Source organism: Charadrius vociferus, unplaced genomic scaffold (genome assembly GCF_000708025.1).
Source record: "Charadrius vociferus isolate BGI_N301 unplaced genomic scaffold, ASM70802v2 scaffold199, whole genome shotgun sequence".
Lineage (NCBI taxonomy): Eukaryota > Metazoa > Chordata > Aves > Charadriiformes > Charadriidae > Charadrius > Charadrius vociferus.
In genome coordinates this window covers 1,504,144-1,518,432 of record NW_009650091.1, presented here as the reverse complement: position 1 = coordinate 1,518,432, position 14,289 = coordinate 1,504,144, and the positions used below count along the sequence as shown (strand labels likewise).

General features: G+C 38.2%; 1 protein-coding gene across 2 annotated transcripts in view; it reads left to right on the top strand.

Annotated features, from left to right (window-relative positions):
* The first annotated feature begins 1,412 nt into the window (after positions 1-1,412).
* ELF2 (E74-like factor 2 (ets domain transcription factor)) overlaps positions 1,413-14,289 on the top strand; it is a 30,852-nt gene continuing 17,975 nt past the window's right edge. For both annotated transcript variants that reach the window (XM_009892171.1, XM_009892170.1), the window contains exons 1-2: positions 1,413-1,484; positions 2,475-2,640. In XM_009892171.1, the coding sequence (XP_009890473.1) occupies positions 1,413-1,484; positions 2,475-2,640 (238 nt within the window). The remainder of the gene's footprint in view (positions 1,485-2,474; positions 2,641-14,289) is intronic.

The window sequence follows — 14,289 nt, the reverse complement described above, 5'->3', positions numbered from 1 at the left end:
TAAAGATTTCCATGCTCATAGGAAGCCCAGTTACTCTTCATGAATCGGAGCTAGCTTGTCCCTATGTGTGTGAGATTAATTTAGTTTAAGCTGGCTGCCTGCTCTTGAAAAGCAGGCTTATTGAGTTTACCCATTGGAGTATTAATTATAGATTGTTTTTCTTCTGTATCTGTTGGGAGATCCTGTTTTCTTGCAGACCTTGGTGGTTGTGCTAGCTTTCTAAATGGATGGATTTTATTAAAAATGCTGGGCTAAATTCTGGCTTCTGTTATAAAGCATTGATCTCAGTGAAGTTACTTGCAAGGGTAATTGATATCAGATTGGGCTCTGATGTCTCACGTGGAGTATGTGCTTTCTGTTGTACAGCTAAGAAGCCAAACTTCCTAGTTTGCATCTTGAAGTAGTAAACTGCTCCTCACATCTCGAGGTTTATGAACATAGATTATTTGTCTCTTCCAAAGACAGGATATGAGTAATAATATTTATTCAGAATAAATAAATAGCAGTTGTTTAGAAACAAAGTACTGCTGTTAATCTAGTTTTGAAGACATTCACGAAGGTGGAAGTTATATATATCTTTGTAACTTCAGTGAGTCTGTGGTATGCCAAAATTAAAGCATTATGACGTGGAACTACTTTTTTGGGGAACTCCTAAGAATTTTTTCTATGGGGGAGGGGGGGAAAGAGGACGTGTCACAATACTTTTTATTTCAAAGAAAACTGTAGATTAGAAATTAGGTATATATTTGTGAGGTGTGTATTATCTATGCATTGCTTGAAAGAGGCAGTGTGTTTGACAGCTTTATCCAACTAGTTGTGAAACTGTAACTTTATGAAGTTACTATGAAACTAGTAGAACAAAGAAGCAAATGTAACTAAAATAGCCTCGTAATTTAATAGGAAAACAGTAACTTTAGATAAGCTGCACTAACTCAAACGTATGTATGTCTCAAAAAACTAGTTGATATTTGACCTCAGTGAGAAATAAATGATTTTGGCCAATGGAAAAATATCTGAAGATATTATTTGTTTTTAGACTTGTGTGAAATTGTAAAGAACTAAACTGAAATTCTGTTACCTTAGTATTAAAAGTTAGTGTGACACTTGTGTTGCATGGCAATATTCAGTGTTAACTTTACCAAAATCAGCACGTTCTGATGCATCTGTTGTGTTCACTGATGACCTCGTTTGATGTAGAGATGTAGCATGCAATAGCTTTCATAAATGTTGGAAGACTTTTGAATATAAACTATACAAATAACTTTCTTAAAATTATTTTGTGTTTCAGCCACCTCTGCCTAGCTGTTTAACAGAAGTGGATTGTGAATTTAAGCCTTGGATAACCTCTGGTTGTCAGCATTCCTGTCTTCAGGATAGACAACAGCACTCAAAGTGACTTCAGGGGATGCGCCATGACATCAGCAGTGATTGACACTGGAGGCCCTGACCTGGAGTTTGACAGCAATGGAATAAAAAGTCAAGAGGTTAGAAAAATAAAGTGCATTTATGTACTAACAAACTTTACACTTTTTAACCTTAATTTGAAAGAAAAATTAACTGTAAACTTCCTGCAAAAGCAAGTGAATCGGGTTAGAGATTCTTGGGTGAGGATAAAGAGAACAGCCCATTTTTCAAATATCTTTTATTAGGTTTTATTGTCACAGAGAAATGAAAGCAGTAAGTCTTGAAGTCTGCAGTACAACTGTAGACTGGGTTTACAAAATTAAATTCTATACTAGGCATCTCTTTAAAGAGCTCAAATGTGTCTTGAGGTGTAGAATGAGATGAGCAGAACAATACAAGGACCTTTTTCAAGAGTTAGCCAAGGTGATGTATTTGCTCGTTTTTTGCATTCTTATCAACAAATAATAAATATACTCTACTATACTGTAGCTCATAGTAAATTAAATCTGGCACGGTTCCACTTCTGCAACACTTCAACAGATTAAATGTGCTGTTACAGACATTTTGAACCTTAAATAAGTAGAGATAGGCATATGGGCTTTGAAGTAGCCAGTTCTTTTGTGATAGCTTACGTACTTAATCCAAAACATGAGTGTTCATAAAATAGAGGTCAGATGTAGGTATGTTGCAGTACACACACAAAGTGTTGATTACATTTTGTGAAGCAGAGGGAGAAGAAATACTTCCCACAGCTGAATGTCTTAATTAGAAAGCTTGCTCTTTTTCAATGTTTTAAAGCTGTCTGATGCTTTAAATTTTAAGTGCCTAAAGCCAGGAGAATATCTTTGAGATTCAGGAAGGTCCCTTTGGTGGATGATAAGCTATCTTTTATTTTTTTTAATCTCTTGCTTTAGAAGAAAATTTCCTTTAAAAATCTTTAAAATTATTATCATTGTTCCATAAAATATGTAAGAGCATAAGAGGAAAATATTGCTGTAGATTTCAACAGTGCAGTATTGAGAGTGTGGTTTTTTTTGTTTTGTTTTTGTTTTTTTTTTTCCTTTCTGTAGGAAAATGAGCCAGTCTCTGAATTCCCAGCAGTGATTGTGGAGCCAGTTCCTAGCGCCAGACTAGAACAGGGTTACGCTGCTCAGGTGCTGGTTTATGATGACGAGACTTACCTGATGCAAGATGTAGCAGAGGAACAAGAAATTGAGACTGAAACTGTGGAAACAGGTAGACGACTTATAATATTTTTTTTTTTCTGTGAGATTTTCTTACTTTTAGAAGGTCCTGAGGAATGTGACTTTTTATTTACCCACAGGATGGAGATCCTGACCTGGGTTCACATCTCTTCACTCTAAACTTAGTTTTACTTAGGTTCAGTGGTGACAGGATTGGGGCTTGGCAAGTAAAAATGTCCCCTTAGGTTCAGGGCGCTGCATTCTAACACCGTGTACCCTCATAACTGGGCAGGTCTTCGTTTATATCTTTGTTAATTACTTATGCAGGAGGTTAACCAGACAACTAAACTTGGAGTTTCTAAAAATCGGCTGAGCCAGGAAGCTGGTTAGAATTTAGTTTCACAGTGTGTCTGAGCCAGATAACTGCAGGGCAGCTGGCAACATGGGCTGTGCGGCTCTATTTACCCTATCTTCCAAATCTTCCCCTACCCCATGAGCTCTATCCTCTGTCCCTTGCTTCTTGGTCCAAGAGCGGTGTTATTGCTGGTTTAGTGTCAGGAGCCTGTGTCTGGGGGCGATGGAATTGGACTGTCCTTTTATGGGCAAAAAGCCTAATAGTTTGAAATTAACTCAGCTATAAGGTAGAATAATGACTTATGAATGAAGAAAGGAGTAGAGCTTTGACATCAAAACAGCTGACCTCTTTAGCAATAAGCGTGTATCTTTCTGTACACCTGTGTCTGAAGAACACAATCGGGAGCTTTGAACTTTCTGAGGGGGACCAAAGGCTATTTAAACTTTCTGAAGAAACAAAAGTTAGGCCTCTATGGGAGCCTAATTACATCCGACTCCCAGGCTGCTGCTGCGCTGCAGTTCCTGTTGTCCGTCCCACTTGCTTTCTTGTGCTATTTCTCATACTTGTTGAACCTTTTTTAGCCATTTCAGTATGCTAATTTTGCAAGAAAAAAATAGCAGGGAAAGCCTCAACCGTTCTCTATTTTTGTTGCGTTAACTTTCTGCTGGATTAGCACGCTGACGTGGCTCAGCCAAGGGCCTGATGAGTGCTGGGGTAGGGAGTACATAGAATTGCAACCAAAGGGAGGACAGGTCCTCTCGGGCACTCCATACTGAACTGGTGAGACCACGTGAGTAGAACATGGATAGCGTACGTTCCTCTCCTTGGGCTGCCTAATTTAGAGTTGGAGTTTGAATTCACAATGTCAGGGGAGCGAAACAAAGCTGAGGGGCTCTTCTCTCAGCTGCTTAACTTTGCAGCCCAGTAAATATATATGCGTTCCCATCAGATTAGGTAGGTGTCAGTTCAAATTTCTCCCTAAACAGTGGATGCAGTAGCTCATGCGTCTTTCTGAATCTGGATGTTAATCTCCTGTAGCACTGCATCAAAAATCACATATGATCAACTTCATAAGATGTGCATGAACTAATGGTTCAGGTTTTGGGAGAATACTTGCAACTCCAGTTTACTCAAATGTGTTTTGAATTAAATATGCTAATTACAAGTTAAAGAAATTAATGTAAAAAAAGGATTTATGTTGTTTTTTTGACTATGGTAATAAAATTTTTAAGGTTAAAGTGAGTGAGAAGTGAGGGTGTTCTTCCAAAGAAGCTGAATTTTATAAATTAAACTTGTATTGGAAAACCTTTAAGAGCTTATACTTTTGCATTCAGAAGTGTTGTTTCTAAAACATTAAATATGGTGTTTCTTGTAGGATTCTGATATTCTGATATGGCTAACAGAACAGTTCTTTTGGGATAAACAGCTACTGCAAATGAACTCTATGTTTTTCAAGTATCATTTTCTACCCACAATAAGTTGGTGGAAATGACAACTAAAAACTTGTAGCTCTTCTGTAGGAATCTTTTTTTTTTTTTTTTAATTTATTTTTACTTAAGTCACTGTTCAAAGAAAGAGACGCGGCTGCTTCCAAGTCTTGATATTTGAAAGTACAGCCTTAAAATTTATGGGGCAGTTGATATGATAATTTGGTGAGGTTGTGACTGGAGATGTTAAGGGATATGTCTTGACTGCAGATAATTTGGTGGGTTTTTTCATGGTGTTTTTTTTAATTTCACAATAACTTTGTTAATGTGTCCTTAAAAATTTAGTATAATAACATAAGTATTTGAACCAATTTTAATATTTTATTAAAACTTTGTTTTAATAGTTTTGATAAAAAATTAAAGATTATGTGCACTAGAAAGCCAATATACAGTAGTATAGAGGAGAAATTAAAATCTAATGAAGATTTTAAAAACTATTAATAAATATTATCGTTTGTTATTCCAAAAGGCCTTTGGGGAGAGAGCTAATCTCCCCTTGCACACGTGTTCCCATACTCCAACTTTTCTTTATCATTTGTATAGTATATACATCATTAATCCAATGCAGTTATCGTGGTGCAATTATACATCACCGCGAGTAACGGTTCTTGCACAGAACTCATATGTAGTGTTGATGAAAGAAGTGGTTGGTTTGGACGGTTCTGAGGGAGGCAGTCTTGTGGGGCATGTATTTTGACCGACATGTTGTGATACAGCCAAGAATCTTTCTGAATTCGTTGCTCATACAGAGAGGTAAAAAGAGTGGAGAGAAAGTATAAAGGCTCCAAGAAACATTAATTTTGGTAATGCACCATTATTAGCAATCAGTTGCAGGAGGGTGAATGTGAGCATGGTTTTTTTTATTTATTTTTATTTTTGTAGGGGCAGGGAAGAGGTACTGGGCTGTGGGTAGGAAGTAATTTAATGTTGGAGAGGTGGTAAGAGGTGCCATAGTAAATGTTAATGAGAAAGCAGGCTAAGGCAGAAACAAGTAAACAAGGTATAATAATGTTTATTTAAAGAGCATTTTAAGGTGCTGATTTTCTGAAGTACATGCCTTTATTATACTAATGATACTAATTTAGATAGGCGCAACAGTTTCATTTCTGTGCATCTTGGAAGAAAAATCCATTGTCGCTAAATTAGTCTCAACTGATTCTACTTCATAAATGTTAGAATTAATTACTACCAAAAAAAAATATCACATTTGATAAATGTGTAGCAGTTACACCAAGAATGAGTAGAGCTTTTGTGCTTCTAGACTCTATAGACAGCATGGTAAATACTAAAAACCTGTCTTAAAGAAGTCTTGGCAATATTTGAAGTTATACTTATCCACATAACATAATACACACCCAGTTGCCAGTATCTCTACTCTTGGCCATGGACCTGATCTTTTTTTTTTTCCCCTTCTTGTGACAGTCCATTGGCAATTCCAGTGACTACTGATTTGTGCTTTACAATGTTACAACATATATATTCCAAGAGCCTGGCTCTACTTTGCAGTTAAGCTAAAGCTGCATAATGTAGTAAAATGTAGCATTATTCTAGCCTTCAGAGATAGGGATCAGTACCCCTTGTGATAAATCTAGTGGGGTAGCTGAAGTGGTAAAATTTACTTAGGACATTAAAGAGATGATTTGTCCTGTGCGTTGAATGGTTCTGTTTGTGGTTTGCTATTCTGTGATTAGGTTTGAGGCTGTGAGGACTGTCAGTGCTGATCCAAGGGCAGAATTGGGACCCGTAATGTTTTGTATTAGAAGACTTCTCACAGTTATGAAATCACAATTCAAATAAAATATACTATATAATCATTGTAAATAGCCATATCTATAAATACTGATGAATCTTTAGTTAATTCTACTGGAGTATGGGGGGTTGTTTCTGTTAGACTCCTTCCAGCCTGTTTCCTGCTAATCTATCTCGATTCATTAATTGAGGATCATTGATTATAATTAATCCTTTAACTATAAAATTAATCCATTAACTATAAAAGTAAAACCCAAAAGTTAACAAACAAGAAAGACTTAATGGTTCAAGTTGCCTTTTTTTTTGGGAGGTGGGGTGGGGGGGTGTCCTATTCCAGAAAAAACTGCCTTTCTGCTTGGAATAGAAAAAAATCTTGACAAAGGAGTTTTCTGGGAAAAAAACAAAATGCAGGAATTTTGATCTTTTCAGGTGACCGTATGACACACTCAGTGGAAGTTGTGAGTGCCTTTTGTAATGTTTGAAAGGGACAGTATAATCTTTAGATTGACATGGTGTTTAAATTTCTTTTCCTACGTGTATGACATCGTTCTCAGGAGCGGTACTTTTAGACTACTGGGGACTGAGTTACAGTCTCAAAATTTTGTTTACTGCAACAGTGAAAATGTTTGTGTCATAAACAGTACATCCTTCTTAACAATTTTTTAAATAATATCTACATTTTGTTGGCTTCCATTTCCTGAGTGGTTATCTGTCCTTAAAGTAATTAGCCCTTCAATTCTCGATTTATTCAGCAAAACTTTTGTAGTTTACATAACAGCAGAAGCTGCTGTCTCTAAAGAAACAGTCAGTCTGAAATTAACAGTTGCTGTAGTTCTGTTTGTCACGACACAGAACCTATAATGTGGTTGCGTAGGTGTGTTAATGGGGTAAACTAATCTTTGGCTTTACCATATGCGCAGTGCTGAATTCATGATCTGCAGATCTTATACATGGATGATGCCTTTTGTCTTTTAGTCAAATAAGGTATTCGGTGAGTGCTTAAGTAGGATAACTTGGCATTTTTAAAACAGCATTATCTGGAACATTGTCATTAAAATTGGTTAGTACTTTCTGAACTCCTTTCAGACTGATCTTATACCTGAAAAGGTACTGCTTCTCTTCCGCGTTACCTCACTTACGATGAATTTGCAAAGCCAGTGTTGTTTGATGTTTACAAATTTTGTCGAACAGTAGGCAGCTATTAGGCAAATGTTGCTGCAAGTACAGTAAAGCTTGATCCCTTTGAGAGGTATACCAAAATCATACTGACGATAAACCCTGATTTAATTTATTCAGTGAATCAAACTTCTCCTATCAATAGTATTTTTCTCCTTGTTTTTTAATTAATCATCAAAGCAGCAAGTACAGGTTTGGGATTTTTTTTCTCACAACTTTAATCTTAAAGAGGAAATAAAACTACTGCTTTCTAGAAGTTGATATATCATTCGACTTGTGAACTGCTACCACATTTTTTTTTAATTCGATAGTCCATCAAAAATCCTCCCTGTGGTGCAAGTTGAAAGTCTGTTTGATTCTAAAAATGTTATTGCCACGGGGGGGTAGAAGATCTGCATGAAAAAATGGGGATCTGAAAATGAGCCCCTCCAGGATTATGATCTGATGGAAAAATATTGACCTATAAAGACAACAATGGTGGTACGTTTGTCTATAATACCTATTTTTTTTTTTCTCCACCAGGAAGTACACTATCATGTAAATCAATAGCCATCCTTAAGGAGGGAGGAGGTTCAATAAACAGTGAGTTTAGGTTTAACTCCTCCCCTAATTTAAACAAATGTATGAATAAAATACATACTTTAAGGCAAATCTTCTTTTACAGAGGAAATTTCAGGTTACTGTTTACGCTGTTATCACCGTGGGAACCAGCTTTGTGTTACTCTGTAAAGTCTTTAGTTATTACCTGTGCTTCTTTCTGCCTCTGTATCCCTTCTTTCATTATGATTAAAACTGCTTCCCTCTGACTTCTTTTATGGAAATTTCAGCCTGTGAACTCTTTTGTTTATCCCAGATAAGTTTTCATCAGTTGTTAAATAGCATATACTAAGCAGTCAGTATTAGATCTGGTTAGAATCTTACCTTTGATTATAGCATGTGTATGTAAGGGGTAAACAAAACAATCTTATCATTCATTCTGTCCAGACGTCATTTGATTAAACTGACACTTACAAAAAAAGAGTTAACACGAACATCTGGTGTACGTTTTGGTAGTGCTGACATACCCTATTGATGGAAGTTCATTTCCTTACACTGACAGCTTGATGAGAATTTTGAAAGTGGAGAGCAGTTTGTCTTAGAAGAGTGTGCTGACTACGAACAAGAGTTTGGACATTCTAACAACTTGATTAAACTCTGGGCTTGAGTTGGTACAGCCTTCATCAAAGACCTAAGATGAAGCCCATTAGCTAGATAAAAGCAAGATAAAACTTTGCCTGCAGTGCTTGCTCTACTGCAAGAATTAGATGTGTCTAACACATTAATGGGTTAAGAATTTACCCTTTGAATGTGAGCTCATTTTATTTTTGACACCATGCTACTGCTACGTCAGTGTGAGTTCTCACTCTGCCAAGAAATCCATTGCATTTTTGCTAGTTAAATATTGATGATGGTGAAACAAAATGATCCCACTCCCACTGCACGTGCTATTGTATAGCACTTGGAGCAGTTACGCCAAGGGCATATACATCTGTTCTCAGTAATGTTCTTAATTCAGAACCAAAATTCAACTGCAACTTAAGTTTCAGGTCATCTTTGGTTTTTCCTTTTCTGAGAAATTAATGGAAAGAGCTGTGCAGCTGCTCTGTGGATGATAATATTTTTATATAACAGTAACAGTCTGGTGGTGGTATCCAGTTCTTTCTAGATTTCAGGTTTCTGCCTTGCTGCATTCAGTGCTCCATTCATATTGAAAGAACACTGCAAGACTGAGTATTTTGTAATAAAGCCTAATTTAACTACATATTTTGGGCATAATTTTTATTTTCTGAGGCTGACGCAAGGCTAATTGAATGGCTTGCTAGTGTGAGGCATTACGGGTTGGACTTCAGATGTACAGATGCGCTCTCCTCTAAACTCCCAACTCCAGTTGCAACTGGGAGTGAGAAATTGTAGGATGTTACTGTGAAGACTCCGCCACAGCATTTTACTATTCTAAGGCAAAAAAAATTTGTGGTTTGTATCTTGAAATTAGAATGCAATATGGCATGCCAAAACCATCATGATATGAGCGCGCAGTTAGTGGTCTTTATTGATCAAAAATTTAGTGACAGACTTGAAAGTAGTAATTTTTGAAGGTGATCTGCATATTAAAAGGGAGATTGATCCTAGAATTTCTTGTCAGCTACACAGTAAAACCGTATGTGTTTGGGCAGGACATTTAGTTGTTACAACGATGCAGTGGGCTTATAGAATAGACATTTGTTGTTATCAGAGAAGTCTTAGGATATTGTAAATGCTAGGTCTTGAACAGAGAAATTGCTCGATGGTGGCACAGTTTCTCAAATACTGTCAATTTTGTAAAATCTTGTAATGTGCTATGCAAATACCTGCCCTGAAATTAAGGATTTTCATTATAAGGCAGGGAAGTTGTTTGATTTGGGGGTTGGTTTGTTTGTTTGTTTGAGATAGCCAAGTTTTCTTTTTCCACATTCACAAGTAATAATGCTGGAATGTAGACGCTTGCTATTTTGAATAACTCCTTTTCTGTTTGTCAAAGACAGTATCAAATCCTGAGAATGCATTTGGTTTTCTGTGTGCAATCACTAATTGCCATATGAACAATGACACCAGGATCCTGAGTCCACTTGAAGGTGCAGATTGTGACACACTTGTGGCTTTGATATTGTTAAACTTCATACAGTGTAGTTGAGAAGATAAGCTTGGCATGGTCACGGGCCCCTTTCCTCAGTATTTCCCTGGTTCCTTCAGGGACACTTTGTTGTTATTTTGCAGTTAACTTTTGCAGTTTTCTACTGGGGAATCCACAATGGATGGTAATGATTATGTTGATGTGCTGATAAGGGAGACTGCTGCATTTTCTTGTGTGTTTCTGGAATCTAACTGTTAAAAATGTTTCTTTGTATTGTTACCCTCTGCAACGTAGTAATAATTATCAACAGTTTGATAGCCTGCTGTTGAGGGCAGCAACCAGGTCTGTAATTATTAGATGTGAATTTCTTAGCCATCCTGGGCAAAGCTGACTTTTCTGTAACTTTTTAAAATTCGTAGGCTGTTTTGGCACTTGGGACAGGGTATGCCTGGACTTCTGAAGTTACATGAAGATTTTTAGCTTGGTTGGCATTTCCGTATTGTTCCTCTGTTATCACTTATTTGCAGCCGACATGAGAAAATATACTACCCTCAAATAGATTGCTGTCTACTCTCGACTACTTACTTAAATGAAGTCAAACAAACCACCTCTGTAAGAATAAGTAGCTGCTTTCTGATAATTGCCTTTTCCCAGGGAAGGTTTGTCATACTGGAATACAACTGGAATCCTCTGTGGCTAAAAGTAATTAAATATGTGGGTTTTTTTCTTTCTGCTTCATCTGCTGTCATTGAAGGAAAAAGGTACCATTGGAAGATTATACTTTTAGCATTTCAAGTTACAAACCTTGTGAAATAGTTGTCTAAGAGAAACCACAGTCTATTACCAGACAGTGTTTTCAACATATTTGTCAGAACTGTGGGAAAGGCAACTTTGCATAGGAGAGTATCGGAGAGGAGGCTGACAATTACTCTGAAGCCACTGAATGCTGTATTAGTTTTGAAGACCGTTCAAGAACATGCTTAAGGCATTTGATGATCCCACTCCCATCCACTTTGGCAACTCTGCTGAAACCTTCCAGTTTTTCATATTTTGAATTTCTACATCTGCTGTCTTGCATGCAATTAATCACATCCAGAAGCTGGATGTGACTAAGTAGTGAAGTAGTAGTGAAGCTTATTTCCCTTAATGTGAACAAAGTTGTCCACATCCCTCAACAAGAGTTGATAGATGCTTTACTCCTGTGTTTGTACAAGTAGGGAGATACAATTCACTTGGATGTTCCTGTTGGCCAAGTTCCTTATATACCAAAGACCTGATGGGCACAGGGGTGGAAGTGCTGTCAGCTAAAAATGGGATTACTTGTTATTTTCTTGAAATAACTTAAAACTTGCGTTTAGTACATTCCTGTGTGTCATATGCATAGCTTTGAGTGGTAGTTTTCCTGCATATTAGAACATGTTGCCTTTTTTTTCTTTTTTTGCCTGGCAGTTGGTAGATGTAACATTTGAACATGTAGGTCTACCTGGCTGTCTTGGCAGCTGAGCTTGTGGTTTAAAAAATTACAATAAAGCTTAATCTCTGTACACTCTTAACAGTTAAAAAAAAAAAAAAAAGATAAAAAAGATAGGCTAATAAATATGTTTCTGTCTGACAAAGAATGATGCTGTTCATGGATATGTTTCTATATATTTTTTCTATTTTTTTTCATGCCAGAGAAACGTAAGTTAATCTGCACTTTCATGTGGTCCTTTTATATTACAGTAAATATTTCTTGTCTCATTGGGCCACCCACCACTCTGAGTAGATTTTTTTTTTATCCCTCTTTGTTAGACTTCTGCCTAGAAAGGAGGCTTTAAAAGAGATTAAAAAGTTAAGTGCATGTTTACTTTTTCCCCCCCCTATTGACTGTCTTTTTTTTCCCTGAAACAGTAAGATTTTATTGGCATGGCGAATCAATTAGCGTTCAGCATAAAATACTGGAAATCGTATGGTTTAAACAGATGGAACTGCAAAACTTCTGGGGAAAATCACATTCCCCCTTAAAGATGGTGTTATGCTTTAATACTGTACTTGCATAAATAAGTTGGGCACCGGTCAGAATGATAACTTCATACATTTATTGTAGTTGCTTACATTATAATCTTGAAAGTGCATAGGCTTGGCCTTTATTCAGCTGGCTGAAATCCCGTGGGCATTCGGGGATACTCTCTCTGTGTGCGATCAGAGAGAGTGAAGAATCAGAATAATGTGTGCAGCTGTTCGAGTCCATTTGATGTGAATTGGCAAACACTCTGCTAAGTCTGTGCTTGCAGTAGTAAATAAATGGCGCTTAAAAAACAGCATTGGCGTTTTATACTCTTATTAATTTCGGACACATGGTGTTAGTCAAAAATTACACACGCAGATCACTTGAATGTGCTTATTCAAGGAGTCCACATATCTTAGGCAAAACTGCATTCTACCCATAAGGGGTAGAGAGAACAGCTTGGATATGAATCAAATGCTTCAGTTTGTGACTGGAAGTTGCAAACAGTAAACAGTCCGCACTGAATTAATTGGCAAACAGGAAGGCAGCAAGCTACGAATGCATCTTTTCCAAAGCATCTCACTGTGAACTCCTGTTGACACAGGTCTGGATCTTCAGAGGTGTTTAGTGTCTCGGTGCACCTTTTGATCTGGATCTAATCTGACAAACTATTCTTAAGGTGTTCTATTGCAGAGAAGTGTGGGTAAATTATGAGTTTTAGCACCAGTAGGTGTGCAGGACAAAGCGATGTGAGTACACAGTTATTTCAATACTTGTATGTAAGCTGAATCTATGGTGTTGGTAAACTTCAGTGCTGCTAGAGGTTTCCTCTTCAATTTCAGGATGTTTTAATGAAGTTTTACTGCATGTTGAAGTGTGTGCTTACTTAAAATGCCTTTACTTGTCCTTGGGCTTGTCTCCACTAGCAAAATTTGTGCTGGAGAATACAGCAGAGTCCCCTAGTGGAAATCCGCTGACAGAAGGAATTCTTGTTCACGCTGCTATTCCACCTCTCTGAATAACATAAGCTGACAGGAGCACTCTGCTGTTGGCAGAGCTGTATCTGCATGAGAGCTTTTTGCCGTCACAGCTGGCTGGAGAGTGCCTTTTTTGTCCATGCCTCTGGCTGGAAAGAGCTCAGCTGGCAAAACTTGAGCACAGAGCTACCTTTAGATATTGTGTCTTGAACGTGAGAATGAACGATCTCCCTTGCAGGGTGCTGTTTATCATCCGGTGAGATGAACAAATTTAGTGCCTTACAGCCAGGAATAGATGAGCGAAGACTACAGAATGCCTGAATTTTTATTTGTGTATATAAATATGGTCATTAAACTGTATTCCTAAAAAGCCTTGAGAGTCGTAGTAAGAGTGTGATCTGTCAAAAGTTTGAGGTTCTGAAGTTACCGGTTGGAGGTGATTCGTGCTGGATGCTATTCTGTGATTTCTGTGCTGGGGAAAAACGCCTCTCAGTTCTTGCTTGTGATCTAGATCCTACGACTGCTCAAACTTGAGAGGGGGAGAGAGATTCCTTTTTGTCAGATGGATGCAGCTGGTGCCCTTCACCTTGTTCTAACAGAGCCGTGGAGCTGTTGTGTACAGGGAAGTCTCTTTGGGCAGTGGGTGGTTGCTCCATCTTCCTAATAACGGTTTAACAATATAGGCCTGGCCGGGTGTCTGTGGTGTTAACGAAGGACTTCCTACCTATGATACCTGTGTAGGATGTGCTTTGCTTTAATTGGCACAGCTGCTCTTCGCACGCAGCTTTGGTGTGACCCTGGGGACGAGCAGCACGGGGGCTCGGCCGGGAAGCTTGGAGAACATGTTGTTGCGACTGACTGCTGCTTCTGTTGGGCCACAGCGTGCCAGGGGCCTGGCGGGGAAGGCTCTGGTGTTAGTAGAGCAGGTGGTGCTTCAGGTGGGAGACGACACAACCCTAAAAAATGGTGGTGATGATATTTTTGAAGTAAGAAAGCAATGTAACTTTTTTCCCCGCAAAAAAAATTTGGCTAGATTCGGTGAAGGATGGGGCCTCTGGCTAACTGGAAAAGGCATCTAAAGTTTAAAATTCCCTTGGCGTGAGGCAGGTGAGGGGCATCGCATTCCATAAAGACTGGAGTTTTCTGGCAAAACGCTGACTGGAGTAGGTAGCCCAGGAACTTGCCAAGGAGCAAACTTGTCCGTGTGTTCGTGGTGGCCAGGGTGAGGCCCATCGGGCTCATCCCCACAGAAGCGCAGCCCCGGAAAGGGGCTTTATCGTTTCGCGGGGTGCCGCGAGGAGGAGGCGGCGGCGGTCGCCG